General features: G+C 37.5%; 1 protein-coding gene across 2 annotated transcripts in view; it reads left to right on the forward strand.

Annotated features, from left to right (window-relative positions):
* Positions 1-16,744: 16,744 nt before the first annotated feature.
* The window catches only part of LOC103458997 (glypican-6-like), a 99,915-nt gene continuing 98,009 nt past the window's right edge, over positions 16,745-18,650 (forward strand). Inside the window, exon 1 of one of the 2 annotated variants that reach the window (XM_008400172.2) lies at positions 16,745-17,297. In XM_008400172.2, the coding sequence (XP_008398394.1) occupies positions 17,147-17,297 (151 nt within the window). In that variant the 5' untranslated portion in view covers positions 16,745-17,146. The remainder of the gene's footprint in view (positions 17,298-18,650) is intronic. The other variant, XM_008400179.2, reaches the window with a different exon arrangement.

Consider the following 18,650-nt stretch of genomic DNA (forward strand, 5'->3'; position numbering starts at 1 on the left):
CACTTTATTGCAGTGTGGCATTTGAAACCATCATCCCACAGCTACATTCTTCAGTTTATTACTTCTCAGCTGGTATTTGGCTGAGCTTACCCCCCCTGAAACTGCATGATTAGATCATTCATTTTGCCAGCGTGATTATGGAAATGTTTTTCAGTTGCACAAATGTGTTACTTTTGTGCAAAATATGTGGCTTTTAAGTGCAGTTCAGTGATTCATTGAGCTGTTCTCTTGAAACTTGCTGGCAACAATCAACCCCAGTTTCACAAATAAGCACTTTCACATAATAATGTGCACCCTTGCTGTTTTTCCACTTTCCTGTTTTTGCTACAAAGCAAACACTTTTCTGGGTGCCAACTTGGACGTTTTAGTAAGAGTGCAGTTTGGAGCTCGGTCATTATTCTTTGTTTTCTTCAGTGTTGTCTTATCTGCCTTCATAAGSCGTCAGGTGTGTTGTGGYGTGCTAATTCCCACAACCAGTTTGATGCTCAAAATATTTTCAGARCATCTTCCAGGTGCCCAGCACAGTCCAAATCATTCTGKTTTCTGGCAGATAGAGTTAGTRAGGGATTAAACCAGAGAGGAGCCAAATGAGTGCCATGGGTTGGGCTTGTTTTTCYCCCGGTGTGCATTTACAAACCCCTGTGTTTCAGTCTTCCAACAGGCAGCACAAAAACACAGCAGAGAGCCGTTGGACTCCCAAGAGTTTTGTCGAACTTATCTCCACTCAAACCGAGCTCTGGTGTGTCTGCCTGGGGAGTGTAATTGAACGACTATCCTTAGATTGAAATTGATTGCATGAAGTCTTTAACAATGAAAGACCATTGGTATTCCTGCAGTGACGACTGAGGAGCGCCTAAAGATGGGATGGAGCTGTCACAAGAACAACAGGGCTCTCTGTTGGTGCATTGTGCTGTAGTCAGATTCAGAAGATCAGAGTAAGCCTTTGATTTGAGCGATGCTGAGGTTCTAATTTGGCTGTATTGATCCGTTCAGCTTCTGTTCATGATGGCACAGTCTTCATCAATGTCAGCCTGCCGCGCTAAGTAAAAAAAAAAAAAAATCAAGTATCCAGCATTGCCTGGAGCTCAGCTTGATTGCTTGGGTAATGTATAGTGTCAGGGGCTTTTTTGAAGGARAAGAAAAACGTCAATATGCCGCTACTTCAAAGATTTGGGTAACACTTGTTGCAAGATTCATTGTTTAGCAACCGCATCTCAATGCGTATTGTTGCACTTTTGTTTTTTGTTTTTTTGTGTGCAAAGTTTAGGATTCTTTTAAAGAGRCTGGCAGMGGCTGARGTGGAAAAGCAGGKTTACTRAAGGCCCAGAGGATCCCAGTATGAATCTTGYTCCCTCTCTTCCCGGGGATCTTAGGGAAGCTTACATCAGGAAGGGTGTAAAACTTTTGTCAAATCCGTGTGCTCACGGCTGTGGAATATGGGGAGGCTGCTGTGACATGGCAACCCCAAGAAGGTGTCAAAAAGACAATGACAATAACACAATTCTTCTAAAATTAATCAATTTTTATGTATTCTTAATAAAATAAATATTATTACTTCTCAATTTATTATAAAAATTAAAAAAAAAAAAAACTAGTAACGTGCATTAATACACGCCAGAACCGAAAGATTTTACTTGTCTACTTGCAACTTTGGCATAACTGAACTTGAAAAACTACMAAATCACTGTGAGGAAGAAGAAAAATGGCAGATTTACAAAACGGATTAGCTGGAAGCCATGACATTGTTTAGCAGTTCCACAGCAAATGCTGAGATGTAACAGACAAGGACATGTAACAGAAAAGAGAGAAAAATGAACATAACCCAAAAAGAATGTAGAGATATCTATAGAGCATCACTCATTTAAAGTTCACCAAAAATGTATTTAGAGGCTAAAAAAGTGGATTGTTCATACATACAGTTTTGCTCGCTAACATCTCCTTGTGAAATACATTAGCATAACGGTTTTTGTTACTAAACAATGTGAAAGTAAAAGTGTGACAAATCAATCAAATATAGACAATAAGGTAATGTGGAAACAGTAATGTAGAAGACACGGACTGAACAGATGATGAAGTTCTGGATATAAACAAGTTTTGAAAGGTTTCCCTCAACAACGTCTTCATTATAATTACAGAAATGGTCTCCCTATCTTTTGTTCTTGGCCTCRGCTCCCTTGAAGTCTTGCACTTCTCACCTTAGTATCATTTGGTCTTGTCTCTGTCTCAGCTTAAATGGCCTTAAATGCAGCACTGAAGACATGCCATGACATCAGTTTGAGTGAATGAGGATGAATGAAAACATAAGGATAAATGAACGTCCTAACCAGTACAACCAGTTGCTTGTTGATTACATGGTCAGTTTATTATTCCTGCCTTCATTAGGAACTAAAGATGCACATTTATTCCAGCTCCTTTGGGTTACTCTAAACAAAAGGCCAGCCTAATGGAAGTCTTCAAATTTCTTCTGACATTTAGAGCAAAAACCCCTGCATTACACACATGCATGACAGGTTTTGGATTATTTATGAAGTTTTTTTTTTTTTCCCAGATCCATACCATCGACGTTGACACAGGGCCTCATCTGAAAGCGTCTGCAACTGATTCATTATGCTGCATTAAATGCCCCTAGAGAAGGAAAGGGGCAAAGCTTGATGTATTGCWCAGCATATTAAGTCTGTCTTGCAGCACACCAGTAGAATGAAGAAATCCAATGATGTTGCAAATGCAAACCTGAAAAAAAATAAAATAAAAAATCCTTGCTTCAAAATACATGATGGTAATTCAAATGCAAACTATGGATAGTGGGGAGAGAAAATATATTCCAGGCTTGAATTTAAAATCTAAGAAAGGAAGTGCATTCTTTTTGTAACACAAATAAGAAATGAGTAATAAAGAAACGAGCTGCTATTTATTCAGGAATAAAATTTCTAACTAATATTCTCCTGCTGGATGGTCTACAATGAAGTGACGAAAAAGTCTCTTGCCAAGCTCCAATTTTGTAAGACTGCTTAAGTTTGAATGAATGTGCTTCAGTACACTATGTGTGAATTTTTAACTGATGATCATTGCTCAATACTACGTCCAAGCCAATGTCCCTAGAAATATCCATTGCTGATGCAGTGAACAGTTGCTGAGGCGATGAGGAATGAGTAATGAAACAATGTTCAGAGTGTTTCMGCGCCCCAGGCTTGTCAACATCATGTGGGAGCGTATGGCCATACATAATGAAAGCCTCAGCGGTGAACCACAACAGGAAAAGATTCATAATGCCTATCTTGTATCTATGCAGTGTTGGAGATGAAATTTAATAAGTGTCAACAGAAGTCGGAAGGATTGACTCCAAAGGAATAAATCAATATCCTCACATTGAAACATGACGAMTGAATTGTGAACTTAGCCATATAAAGCGAACAGCTCAACACGCTTTAAAAGTAGAATAAAATATTGAGAGAAAAAAAATATTCCAGCCATGATAGAATTTAAAGACCAACAGAGTTTGATGAAACTTTACAGACTAGATTGTAATCCATGAAAAAATGAGTCTCTGACATCTCTTTATTCTGAGCAATGAATGCGGGTAGTGTTATCAGTGGCACTGCTCCCTCATCACTGGATCACATGACTGGCTTTTATTTTCAAAGGCAGATTGTGCAAGGAACTAATACTAACACACTAGATTTAACTGTATTAACTGAATGTGTTGTCAGGATGTCTTCAACCTTGAAACTGAAAAAGTGTTTTTGATACAAAAGAAAACATTCTTTTTTGGAATATGGACCTTTTCTAATACCACATGGTCAAAAGTGGTTAAACATGAGATCATTTGATTAAAAATAGCTTCAGACTAAACTTGTTCAAATGGTTCACCGAATCAAACATATTAAAAACACTAGTTCACAATTCTGCACAACTTGGTCTGAACAGCTTTTGTTTAGTTTTCATTTGATGTTTTTCTGGTTTCCTGGAAACCAGGCTGCTAACACTAAGCATCATTTCATCAATTAATATTCACTGAAGTATCTTTGTTTCTCTTTATTTACACACACTCATGACAGGTGTGTGTAAATGAGAGATGCCATGCTGTATGTTTAATGTTGATGGTGTGCGTGTGTCATAGACAGTYACTCAGTAAATTCAAACTTGTGCTTGCAGGTCTTATTTAAAAAAAAAAGTCTCAATATTTGTATATTTTTATCCATCAACCATGAAAAAAAGAATGACTCAAACGTACATTTAAAAGCACAGGATTAATATGAGAGCGATGCCCTTGATGTGAAATTTTAAGTCAAACCCTGTCCTGTTGTTTTTTTTTCTCTGCAATGGCAGCAACTCTTGTTTTGTTTTTTCTCATAATAATGTACTTCTAAAAATTGCTGTTTGTGTGGCTGCATTCTATGTTTGGATTTTTCTAGCCTCACCAAAGTCTACAGAAAGACTGAAACTAAACTGAAATTGAAGATGGAGGTTTTTTTTTTCTTGTCTATCTTTCTTTACATTTTTGATTGAGTTTAAGTTACTAAAATTATCTTGGCTGACTGGTTAAAATGTTAAGATCAATCAGTAAAAAATAGAAAAACATTTTATGACATAAATTACAAATGTCTACATTCATAATATGGTACAAATGGCAAATAACATAATAGATACCCATATTCTATCAATTCTACCGCCATCAGCGTTCAGATGGATACATGTATTGTGATAATATGTTATTGAAGTCAGGCAGAAGGTGCAGGGTTCCTTTATGAAGCAACATCATATTGTTAATTCCTCTTTCAACCAAACAACCAGTTGACAGAATGAACATAACGATAACCTGCCATCCCCACTGACGATGGACAACAACAAGTGTTGTTAATGACATTTCTATATAGTTAGTTCACATTTTCTTCACTGGTATACGTTACATTGTTTTTACCAGGTTTAGTGTTTGGTGTCTGGAAAAGTAGTTTTAACCCCCTTCCTTTAGACTTAATGACCTGCTAATTCCTCTTCAGAAACTCGGTTCTGGGCCGGCTGTTTCCTCTGGGATTTTAAAGAAACTACAAGTATAAACTAAAGGTGACAGTAGCAACGACTGCCAGACCAGTGGTGAGACAACAGGAAACCCTGCAGTGTAATGAGGATGACAGAGCCAAGGTTATTTTGTTTCTGTTGTCATAAGTTGCAGCTACTCTTTATTATATCTCTCAGAAAACACACAAGTATACACAGATTCCGGAACAGCCAGGCTTCTTTTCCAATATATATAACAAATGAAAAGGGAGATGAGAGGAACGCCATCTGAGTCCTAAATGTGTGTACTCTTAGCTCTAAACACAATTGTGAAATATACCTAAATGTTTGGGATGTGAAGATAAGATAAACAAGGATATTTAATGCAAATGAACAACAAATATTAGTGGCTATCAATTTTCACTATTGGTGTTTTGGTAACAACCCTAATATATTTGCTTGCTATAGTTCAAAATACTTCAAACACACATATAATTTCAAAAGACTTGTTCTAACAGACCCTAAAGCTCCTGGTTTCCTGTCTGAATAAAAGTTAGGTTGTATTTGTTTTGTAAGGTTGCTCCTTGTAATTTTGAGGGATTTTTTTCAAGCTTACAAAGCTTTCTGTAATAGAAAAASAGTCTAAAATGAGCAGGAGTGTTGCTTGATTTTCCTCATTAAATGGATGTGTTCAGTTATGCTCCCTGCTTGATTAATGCCAATAAATAATTATTTTTTAATTAAYCTGGGCAATCTTGCTATCCCCGTTTCAGGATTGTACTCAAGAAAGACACCCTCAGCCAATTAGTTGTTTGAAATAATTTAATTATAATGACTTGAATTTATTTCAAGGGAAGAAAAATGGACTTGAATCCTAATTAATATATCCACATGCACATAGCTTCACATTTTTTGCTGAATATTGCCATGCCTACAGAAAAATCCAAGCTCATGATGCCGCTAATTAATAAATCATTCTCATTTTGTTTTTGTATTAAATCCCTACAGAGGCTTGAAGACACTGATCTATGTTAGTAATAGTTTAAAGATAAATGAMGTTTAACACATTCTTTGTGCAGTTGTGCCATTTCGAAGTATGGCCTATTATTTATTTATTTTTAATTTTCATAAACTATGTTTTATTTAGCACTTTTACTGATTTACTTGTTTGAAATTGTCCTGCTAAATACATTATAAGTCAGTGCAGAAGGATAATTTGTCTTTCGGCTACAGTTATAGTTTGAGTTAAATGGTTAAAACTTAGTGAAACATGATTCTTCCAACAGCCTAATGATACATCAAAACCAGTCTGGGTATGGAGTGGATAAAGGAGGCTAAAATGAAGCTGTTGGAATGGCACAAACTTCAACCCAATTGGACATTTTTGCCGTTTGCTTTGTTGGATCGATGCCAGGAAACCACCCACCTTATTTAAATCACCCCATCCAACATAGCCAAGAAGAGTGGACAGATATCCTACCAGAATTATGCTAGTCAAGGGTCAAACACATTTAAATGATAATTAGTGGTAGTGTACGAATGCATATGAAGCTTCATGTATAATGTTGACACTCAGTGTTACAAAAACTCCACCGGACATTYAAACAAAGGCACCAGATTCCAGTTTTACAAATCAATGAAGATGAATTTCAAGTCTGGGCAAAGAGCAATTCAGTGCACTTCAAAGGCCCAAGTTAATATTGCATTTATACCCTCGTTGAGAGTGCCACCATTTCTCATCACCTTTGTGGATACTGGCTGTGCAGACAAAAGTTTTTGTGTAAGTAGTTTGATTCGCTTGGAATTTGCTTTGTGCCTCAAAGACCTTTCAGTAACCATTACCCTCATTCTGCAGTGTGGATCTTCACAGTGGAATAGTCTCGGTTGGAGCTCAATGCAGTAAATTTGGGAGCTCCACAAGTGAATTGATGAACCTGAGTCACCTTATCTGGATGGTTGCCCACTTCCAATGCAGAATCCACAGTGGTGCACTGAGTGACGACAGCAGAACAGTGTAATTATCTTGATTGTTAATTTAGCAATGAAGAAGGCAGGATTTGTTTATCCTTGTCTCAGTGGGTTTCTTGCCTCTCTGCTCTGATGAAACACAGCAGCTTGTTTCTCTGGGAGCGGATTAGAAGTTACTGTCCTCTGAGCAGCTGTTCTGTACAGCAGGAGATGTTTTTACTCCTCCATCTACTGATAACTCATGCAAAAAGCATGTTTTCAAGTCAGAGAGAAATCTGAATGAGGACACAGCACCTGAAAAAAAAAAAAAAAACCGAGTGAGAATGTTCATCCAGAACAAAAAACATATACAGATTTTCTGATACTATTTATTTATTTATAGTATCAGAAGATATGACTAAAGAAATAGACCAAGCAAGCTTCTGAGTTTCTCCTCAACCTGTTTAAGAATGTTCTGGATTCCCATGAGAATAGTGGAGTGGTTTGGCAGGTTGAGAAGTTCACTGCATAAAATATTTGAAAGCTGGTGTTTAGCTTTAACTTTAGCTGTCCCCAAAGACCTTCACTTTAAAGAAAGATACTTTCTGTTTTTGCTAGCTACTTTAAAGTGAGAAAAAAAATCGATTATCATTTTAAAGGGAAAAAAATGTTTCAAATTTCCTATTTGTCTTTTCCCAGAGGGAGGGTTCGGAGGTTTTCTGCAGTGCATTGTAAGTTGCTGAATTATTTAAGTGTGTGTTTATTACAAGCTTGAGTTCATCACAAATTACTTATCTTAAAATAAGAAGGRAAACTTGAAATGAAATAACTTCCTCGTAAGTTTTCTCTTCTTAAAGACAAAGCCTGTTCTGTGGAAAAATCCACCAGAAAAACCTTCTTTGAAGGTATTCATGTGAAGTCAAACCCGACATCCTCAGGCCACAAGGCTGAGAGGCACAAGGAAGGAGTCTGGAAAAAAAAAAGGATTTTTGATCATGATAGATCAACACAAAGTAGTGAATAATTATAAATGAAACAAAATAATATATTGTGTGGGGTTTTTTTCAGTGAAACACTTTGAATTACTCTGTGTACGATACTCTGTGTTTGATTACGGCTGTTAGGGCCTCGTCTTTGTTTTCACATTTGTACTCATCCGCCCTGAGTTGATGCTTTGTAAAACTAACTTTCATTGCAGTTACAGTTGCAAGTCTTTGGGGGATATCTCTATCAGAATCACATTTTTTGCTCACTCTTCTGTGCAAAATAGTCCAAGCTTTGGTAGATGCAAATCAGAGCACCCGAATGATCAAGTTAAATTACCAAGTTAGTGCTTTGATTTAAACCACCCCGTTGTAGCGCCGGTGATATGTTTGCAGTCGCTGTCCTGCTGGAAGTGAACCACCCCCCTGGTCCTAACAGATTTCCTTCCAGGATTGTTACATTCATCTTCCCACCAACTCTTATCAGCTTCCCTGCCTCTGCTGAAGCAAATCATCTCCACAGCATGATGTGGCCATAACAGTGTTTCATGGTAGGAATTGTGTATTCAGTATGAGTTCTCTGCCACATGTCAGAAACTTCACATTTGGTTTCACGGTCGTCATATTTGGCTATGAATTTGCTACATATGATTTTCTTCTAGTCACTTTTCAATCTGGAAAGACTCAGACGAGAAAAGGGAACAATTAAAAGATTTAATGACAGGAATGAATAACAGTTCTTTGGCGCTTGGACCCCGGCAGCTGATTTGAGCTGAGATTTGATGTGAACTCGATGAACATCCCAATAACTGATTAGGGATGCTCTCCCCCGGGGCCCGACACTGGTGGTGGTGGTCAGGAAAGGGTGCCATCCTAGAGAGCTTCAGCTCTCTCCTCCCACATCCTGAAGGATGTGGGAGGAGAAGGGGTGGTGGTGGGTTGAACTCAGCTGGGAGGCGACTGACGGCTTGGGTGGGGATCCTTTTATGCAGAGCCTGATTGCTGATTGGACGCGTCGGGTGAGGTCCAGCGCTGAGATTGGAAAATGAGCTTGACGCCGATGGGCAAACGGAGGGGGCAGAGCCTTCCAGCCTGAACTTCCGCTATCAGCTACATTTCCATATAAGTCAGATTTGTGTTGTGCCCAAGTAACCTTTGGCCTGTCAATAGATTAGCTAACCTGAGTCTTGGATCTATGGGTCTCTATGGGCCCTTTGGCTTCTTGTCTGATTAATGCTCTCCTAACCAAACCTCTCAGTTTGGATGGATGACACATTATTTGCAGGTTACTGTTTTTATGTGATGAACTGAACATTGCTTTGTGAGATTCTCAAAGTATTGCATATTGTTTTAACCTGCCTTAAACCTCTCCACAACTTTACTTCGGACCTCTCTGGTGTGTATCTTGGTCTTTGTGTGCCTGTTTGTGTGCTAATGTTCTCTAAAAACCATCTGAGGCCTTCAAAGAACAGCTGGATTTAGCYTGAGGTCAAAGTATATAGGTGGGCTCTATTTACTCAACACAAATCAGTCCTCTAGTTTTTTTTTATTTAGGGGTATCAGATTGAAGAGGACTGAATGCAAAAAACATCACACTTAACAGAATTCTGCTAAAATACAAAATCTAAAAAAAACAAAAAAAAACATTGTTTCCTTTCACTTCATGAAAAATATATTTTGTAGATAATTTGGCCTTATGGAGTTCAGGCACTAATTCGGGTTGTTCTATCACATAAACTCACAACAATATACATTGAATTTATTAATATACAGTGTATCCTATATCAATTTAAAGAAAGAAAAACATTGACCATTAATTGATCAAAATGCTCCATTTGATACTATACAATGATTATTTGAACTCAGGTGATCTCTGAACATTCATTTATTCTAGATATATTACAAATATGTGTCATCTGATTCATAAACACACGTGATAAAAGTGTTCAAACCACGAATGTAACTTAACTTATAAAAGTCCAAGAATAAAGATCTTGGGCCTTTCTTCTGTCAAAAACTCTGCAATGTCTGGGGAACTGAGCTGTAATCTGATCATAGTTTTAGGATTATGTTGTGACTGTACGGTTACAAATGAGTTCAGCTTTGTTTTCACAGTTTATCTAAACACTGTGCATCTGTTTGACTTTTAAGAGAGTAAAATCCCTTGTTTACTTCTTTGCCTTTATTGAATGTCCAGTGTATGTTTTTGCTTCACCCTTAACTTAGCTGACCTGACCACCAATCCTAATGAATTACTTGTGATTTATTTAGTTCTTTCTTGGCCAGGACAAGCACCACAACCCACAACCCACAAATATTTTTGTCTGCTTGGTAAAATCACACTAATAGCCAATTAAGTACTGTTGTTTTCACGCCGGTTCTCACCCTTTTTAAAATTTCTTGGACACACTCTTTGTTGAAGTCTATTTTCACAATGCTATGCACATAAACTTTAACATCGGCCATTTTTGTGCAAAGTCCAAGTGCAGGGATTTCAGACTGAATAAGCACAACCTAAAATCCTCTTTGGATTTGGTATATTGTTCTGCTGATATAAAATGGGGAGCAGTGCATTGTCCTTGATCCCCCAGGAAAGCAGATAGCAGTGGGCCACAGAACATTAACTAAGAAACAGGACTCCAAGCTGGACAAAATAAATTTGTCTGACCATGCAATATTTTCATCATTTTGGACGTGAAAAGACCGCATCAGAAGGTAAAATAAATGATCACAAAACATTTAATGTTCCAATTCACTACTTAGTTGAAAAAAGTCCCTTATTCCTGATTCCGAGAGGCAATAAAAATGATAATTTAATAAATCAGAGAATGATTGAACAATCTGATCTTTACAACATGTACAGTTTCAACCTCAAAACAATGGTAGCATGACATGTTAGAGTGTCATAACCTATTTAGGACAAATTACAGGGTGAGTAAAAAAAACAAAACAAAACATTTTTATTAAGCAGCTTTTGGAACCAGCCCTCGTTTTAACTAATCGGTCCTTGTATTCAGTTCAGCTGAGTTCATTTAATCAATTGTGCCAATGCACAAAATAACTTTACCCCTTAAAGTCCCAAACAAGCAAAGTGTCTAAAAAGTTGGTCACTTATTTACAATCAACTAATTAAGTCTGACAATTTAAAGGGCACCTTGCAGCTGCCGACCCTCCTAATCTCAGTGGAAGCAGCCCAAGGTGTACTAAATCTTTCACATTCAGCTTTGGATTTTGGCTCAGGTTTGTGAAATGAATGCTGATGCATTGTAATATGCCATATGTTGCTATCCACATTAACATTGGTGTGGGATGTCACAGGTTATCATGTCTGCACTCCCACGATGCCAGGTGATGTATTTAACCTGTGACTTCCCACACCTATAAATCTATAGGTGTAAAAAATTTATAAAAAATAAAAAATTAAGAGACCACTGCACTGAACCCCATTGAAACCTCATGGTTATACCACCAAATATTGATTTCTGAAAGAGCGAAGGGAAGAGATAGCAAAGAAAAGTGATTAATAAACATATCAATTTAATGAAGTGTGGGGACGCATGAACAGATGCACTGAGGAAGAAAGATTAGAAATTACACCATAACTATGTGAACACTGCAAAGGAACGTGGGATAATATATCTGAACAAGACAAGCACAGGAAAAATCAGGGGTAGCCACTAAACAGGACATGAGTAACAAATAATCTACTTAAATGTCAAAAACCTCAAATAGTACAGAACTAAAAACTGTAGTGACAAAACAGAATCAAAGTTCTACACATAATGTGTATCAGATATTGCTTTCTTAAACATAGATGTAACAATTTGACAAGAGCAACTTTGATATAGGCCTTGATTGTTTATGTTGTTATTGAAATGTAGAAATTGTACAATATTGTCATCTTCACGTTTTTACCGAAAACATTGTAAAACAAATACCATATTTTTCAGACTATATGCCGCTATTTCTTTCCCCACACTTTGAACCATGCGGCTTATAGCCCGGTGCGGTTTTTCTGTGGATTTTTCTTCAACCACCAGGGGGCTCTTTAGCAGGAAGTGAATCATTGGAAGTCAAAATTGGAAAGCAAAGAAGAAAACGCTAATTTTCATTTAGAACAAGCACATGGTAGCAGCAGGCACAACAGAGAAATGTTTTTAAACTCATACCTCATCATGAAAACAACAGGAAGAAGTTCATATGATGCAGCTTTTAAATTGAATGCTATCGATCAGATCGATAGCCGCTGCTCTTAAGCTCGGCGCGAATGAATCCGTGGTTCAGCATTGGAGACGCAGGGCTGCGTCCTTGTGGAAAACCGAGAGCGGCGGAGATACCAGCAGCTTATAGCCCTGTGCGGCTTATATATGTATGTTTTCATTTTTTTTTTTTTTTTTTTTTTTTTTTTTTTTTTTTTACTTTGTGAGTGCGGTTTATAGTGAGGTGCGCTCTATAGTCCAAAAACCAAGGTATGTGAATACCAATGTGTTTGTGTTTAACTCAACCAGTACCTCTTATTGACAACTGTCTCATCTGGGATTCTCCAGCAAAATATACATACAGTTCTGGAAAAATATAAGAGACCACTGCACTGGACCCCACTAAAAACCCCCATTAAAAAAATATGAACTTCTTTTGTTGGCTACTTGAGATCTGAAAGCACTTCATATTTGTTAAATTGACCATTTGTCATTTTCTGCAAATAAATAAAAACATTTTGCTTGGAATTTCAGAGACATCTTGTCAATAGTTTGGTGAATAAAAGAACAAGGTTAACTTTACTCAAACATATACATATAAAAAGAAAAATCTGAGAAATTGGTCATTTTAATTGATCTCTGATGTTTTTTCCAGCTTTGCATATATATAAACAGAGGAGGCATATAAACATATTGTAATTCTAACCTTCATAGTTGCCACAAGCTTCCCAGAAAAATGTGGTAGTCTCAAAGGCGCTTTTCAGGTAGCAGCAAATTGCAAATAACTTAACTTGAATCCATCCATCCATTTTCTTGCACCCTTTTTCCCTCAGTGGGGTCGGGAGGGGTGCTGGTGCCCATCTCCAGCCAACGTTTCGGGCGAGAGGCGGGGTCACCCTGGACAGGTCGCCAGTCTGTCGCAGGGCAACACAGAGACACACAGGACACACAACCATGCACACACACACTCATACCTAGGGGCAATTTGGAGAGGCCAATTAACCTGACAGTCATGTTTTTAGACTATGGGAGGAAACCGGAGTACCCAGAGAAAACCCACGCATACACAGGGAGAACATGCAAACTCCATGCAGAAAGACCCCAGGCCGGGAATCGAACCCAGAACCTTCTTGCTGCAAGGCAACAGCTCTACCAACTGCGCCACTGTGCAGCCCTTAACTTGAATCAAAAACGTTATTATTAATAAGCTTTTGTGTAATTGTTTTTTTTTTCTGCTTTAAAAGCTCACAGCCTGATTGTAGAGAGCACAATCTGTTTTAGATTTGATTTTTCTTCCTGTACTGCCAGTCTGGCAGTCTAAGCTAATTTAGATACTTGGCTACAGCACGCACTGCCTGAAAAGCTCTCTGTGATTTTGTCAAGATCATAAATGTCCACTTTTATTTCATCTTTAGAAGGTTATTTAACTCTATGTAATCACTGAAATCAATCAGAAAGAAAAGGAAAGTAAAACCACACCACTAGTTCTGGAAATTTGACATAAACTGGATTCAGTTTTTAAAAAATAGGCATGCTTCGGTCTTTGTTTCACTGTATAATAACCAAATTGTTTGCAGAGAATGATCCATAAAATTAAATTTCCCTTGTACAGTAAATATTAATTTATGTGAAACCATAGCCTACTGGTATTTATAAAAAATAAAAATAATAATAAATTAAGGCATGTTCAGCTTCAGGGCTGAAGGTCACATTTTTAAAGCAAAGCTGAGTTGAAAGGAACTGAGATACTCACAGCTGTTCCTGTAATCCTCAATGTAAATATTCAAACAGAAGGCAACATTTTCAGCACTTTACTGTTGACACTAGTGTCAACCTGCATTGTTTACAGGCACATGATGGATGAAAGTAAAATCTTTATTCTAGAATATTCTGACAAATATAGTGAAAGGCGTATTTTTCAGAATTTCAAGTCACACATTGTAAAACTATTAACACATAACATTTAGTCTTTTTACAACTACAAACCTAAAGTAACTTATCCTGGGCAGTCTGTGTAGCTGTGCTGCTATGGGCTTAAGCTGGTGGAAAACATAACCACTTTTCCTCATTCTCCTACTACTTGCATAAATTGTAAAGTTGAACTATAAAGTTATTTCAGCTTTTATTTCATAGGAGCCACAACTGACCTGTTTAGCTTTCATATCCTACTGGTGCCAGTAATATTCTCCTACTTTCAGTGTGCAACCCAGTCTCTCTCTTAGACATAGCCATTGGCTGAACTTTTGCTGTGACTAACTGTGTGCTCCCTCTTTCATCCTAAAGATTTAAAAAACTGGCTCTGAACTTATCTGCTTAGCTGTGTTTTTCTCCCACATGAAACCACTAAAGGAGCCCTTACTGCCATTAACTTTTACTTTACTTTAATATAGACAATACTCCAAGATCACTTCTTCTGTTACTTTACATGAAACTTTATATCATTTTCTTTTTGCTTTATAATTCTGCACTACTTCTTTTGTCTATCATAAATAACCCAAATAAAATACAATAAAATTTGAAGTTGTAAGGTGAGATGTGAAAAAGTTAAAAAGGTGTGAATACTTTAGGAAGGGATGGATCCTAAAGTCTAAATAATCTGTCAATGGATGGGATCGACAGATCAATTTTTTGACAGATCAAAAATGATTCTGTCCTTTTAAGATACATAATACGATCACTTAAGAATACAAATATTACCATTAGAAAAAAGAAAAAAAACAAAGGAAAGGTTCTATCCAGATCCTGTGCTTTGGATTTTTGTTTGCTTTCCCACTTTCCTATTTATGCATGATTAGCTTTAGTTTCTATCTTTATTTTTGACCAGTATTTCTTAGTTGTTATTTTTCTTTTATTTATCTTGACCTGTTGTACATTGTGCTTAGTTATTTTTTATTATGGTTAGATATATATTTTTTACTTCCTGCTCTCCTCTTAGTTTTTACTTTTCATTGCTCCCTTACGCCATATGTTTCTTTCCCTCAGCCTGCCTTCGCCTCTACCCTCACAGCTGAACCCATTTACTTCAATCCCATTGTTACAGCAATTTCACTTCCAGTATTTAACCATTTCTTCTTCATTAACTTTTCACTAGATTCTCAGTTAGTTTCATGTACCTCGTCCCTGCTTTCACTCCTTGTGTTCCTGTTGTTGTGTAAGTTCTTCTTCAATATTTTTTTTTTATTAAATTAGTCGCCATCTACTCACTGCCCCTGCCTGCTCTGCATTTGGGTCCAATCTTCACTACTACACACCCTGTGTTAACCTAGAATGTGATCCAAAATCTTTCGGTGCAGGGTTTCCCTCTGAGACAAGCCGGTGACACTTGAAAGCACCTTCACAAGGTGGCACACCACTCTAATGGAAATCCTTCACATCCTAGTGGCAGTCACATTAATCCACTGTTGATCTACAGAGGGATCAAGCTCTTCAAAAATCAATAGTGCCCTGATAAGCTTGCCTTCTGATCCTCACTGTATCCTTTACCTCCATGTGTTTTATAGTTATAAAGGCTACTGTAGTCGTTCTGTACGTGGTAAAGAAGGACGAGACAATAAGTAAGCATTTGCCTGATTTAAGTTACGGCATGGTTATCTTTTGGTGGAGGAAAATGCAAGTAGAGATGATAGAAAGAAAGGGAGTTTTAAAATCTTAGCTTTTCATAATTCATGGAAGTACTTGCATGAAAAGGAGGTAAGGCCTTCAAAACAGATTTTAAGCCTCATAGCAAATCCTCCCACACAGGGTTTGAGATTTATTTATTTATTTTTTATCTTAACACACTTGGATTTTAAATGAGCCAAAGTTTTTCCATCATGCTGGCCTTATTTTAAGTTCTCCCCGCTCACCTTTTATAATGAAACTGAATGGACAAAAGTGTTGGAACGTGTAAAAACTTCTGAAACTAATTAATCTTTTACTGCCATAACATTGTTGGACTCTGAAAATCTTAGGTACATTTAATCTCTAATTTTAGTTATTTATTCTTTGGGGGAAACAAACAGCAAGCAAATGATTGTTTTTAACTAAATCACTTGGTGCACAGTAAGTGGTACCCTTGCTGTTAATACCAGCTTTGGAAAAAAAAAAACAAAAAAAACAACAATACCAAGTTGTTTGCTTTAATATTGATTGAAATTATTATGCCTTAAAACAATTTGGGAAAGCCATATTGCTATTTGCATATTCACACAGGGGAACAATTTTAAATTATGATTGTAAGCATTTAGTTCCCAATAAATAATAACATCTAGTGTGTTTTTTATTTCTGTATATTCTAAATAAACGCAAAACTTGTTTCTTATAAGCTTTGGAAGCATTGGACCATTAAGCAGGGTCCAATCTTCACAGATGAAACTAAACATTTCCAGTTTTGACATTTGTAGTCATTTAGATCATTGGGGCAGCCTCAATTATTTATCAATTACGATTGCATCACACTCAGTGATTGCACTGAGTTTAAATGTTGGGCTGTATTTAACGATTTCAGAGTGAATACATGATCCTCCAATGAAATCTACATTTATACTAAGAGTCCATCCATCCATATTTACCAGTGGTGGCAGCATGTTTGTTCCTATATGTCAGTCCAGCCCGTTTCCCCGCTGAGCTGAAATGGATGAGGCTTGATTCCACTCCATATTTTGTGTCCCGCTCTGTCCTTGCCGGTCCGTCTGATCCGAGCACGCAGCGCTCTCCAGCAGCCCTCACCATTTCCACTTCAGCGCASCCTCCAGAGGGGCTCCTTTCGCTGGACCAAGTTGAGCCACCCTCTTGAATTCATGTGGCACCTACACAGTCCTTTTCTCTGCGCCACTTATTCTCGGCCGCGCTTCGACTTGCCGCTCTGCTCCGGGAAATGTGTCGGTATAGACATTCATACTAGTTGAGCTCCAAACAACATACATGAGCAGTCATTAAGTACCTGCGGACCTGCTGCAGGAGGAGGGAGTTTTATTTTTTATTTTTTATTTCTTTACGGCTGGGAACCTTAAAATCCCTGAAGGACCTTTACACAAGTGAACAATGCTGAGACTAGAGACTATCATCTGCACTTTTTCTGTGCTGTCAGTCGCAGCAAGAGCAGATTTTAAAGCACGGAACTGCAGCGAGGTGAGGGACTCTTGCCTTGAGAGGGGCTTCGCCTTCGCACATGTTCCTCACCAGGAGATCCCAGGTAAGTCCGCGCAACCTTTCCGACAGTTCAGGATTGCTATAAAGTAATTTATTAACAACATATATAAGGATATATTTGGGTCACTTTTAAAAACGGGGGAGGGGGGGAGTGCATTTTGAACCCTTTGCTTGCATATTATACAGATCGCTGATGTAACATATCAACCACCTGTCACTTAAAGTCCTCGTGTGAGGGATCTGCTGCTTAAAGGGCTTTAACTATCTGGATATTGATTAAGATCAGGTGAAGCCTCCCTGCGTCCCTCAGCTTGCACCAGTGAGGCAGCTATAGATCTGGCTGGTTTATTCATTAAAGTGAGACGATTTGCTCCTTGTCTATTTATGTTCACTTCTTTCCAAAAGTTCCAACGCTGCTAGGGTCCYCTCATGAATTCATTGATGGTTTCAGGTCTGACTGTGTCCAGCAGAGATTTCTGACTGGCGGGCGTAAAAAGTGGCTAAAATTAAATGAAATAACAACGTACAGCTGTGTTACCATGGTTTCAACTATGTTTTCAGCGAACTTGTTCTAAATTGAAAGCTCTAATAACTAGGATAAACAAATAAATAAATACAAATTAGTATTAGTTATTTTTATTTTTTTAAAAATCGTATTGTGATTATTGTCTTGAAACTCATCAAGTTTATCAGTATAACAAAGGCATTAGAGTTGGGGCATACAGTTGTCACATTACTATGGGGTGCTAAAATGTGTTACGTATTTGACCTGACAGTCACTCTGGGGTCACTTTGTGGAAGAGCAACACTTTGTGATTAGGGGTCCTTTTGTAATTTTCACGGGTCAGTGTCATATTTTATATTTTCATGTAATAAATTTAGAAATTAGCTGCTTAATAAAAAGTAATAGGTTGTGGTAGCTGCCTTAAAATATTTGTCAAGAACTCAGCTGGGGTTTGTTGTCTCATGCATGTTTAAATGAATCATGGAATGTGGAATCGGTTGTGGCTTTATTACTTTTTAAATTATTAAAGCAATGGCAATTTGCACATTTTCATCAAACTCACCGCTCAAACACACTGATTTACAAATTCACAAATGATCATTGGTTGAAATAAAYGCTTTCCATGCAAAGTGTCTTGCAACTCATATTCATGCTTTTATCTGAAAAAAAAAAAGTATTTTGTCCTTAAAAAAACATAGACCTTGAAATATAATGCTGTTTGTTCAAGAAAACTTCCAAGTTGTTAACAAGCTAAGAGAGAAAAATGAGAACATTTTGAGGAGAGTATGAGAGTTAACTTTGATTGGATTACCTTCGAGGCACTAAGTGGCTTCTGGAGGCAAAGGACTACTCATACTGTTTCCTTTTGTATGTAGTAAGGAAAAAACATCC

Source organism: Poecilia reticulata, linkage group LG2 (assembly GCF_000633615.1).
Source record: "Poecilia reticulata strain Guanapo linkage group LG2, Guppy_female_1.0+MT, whole genome shotgun sequence".
In the NCBI taxonomy this organism is placed as follows: domain Eukaryota; kingdom Metazoa; phylum Chordata; class Actinopteri; order Cyprinodontiformes; family Poeciliidae; genus Poecilia; species Poecilia reticulata.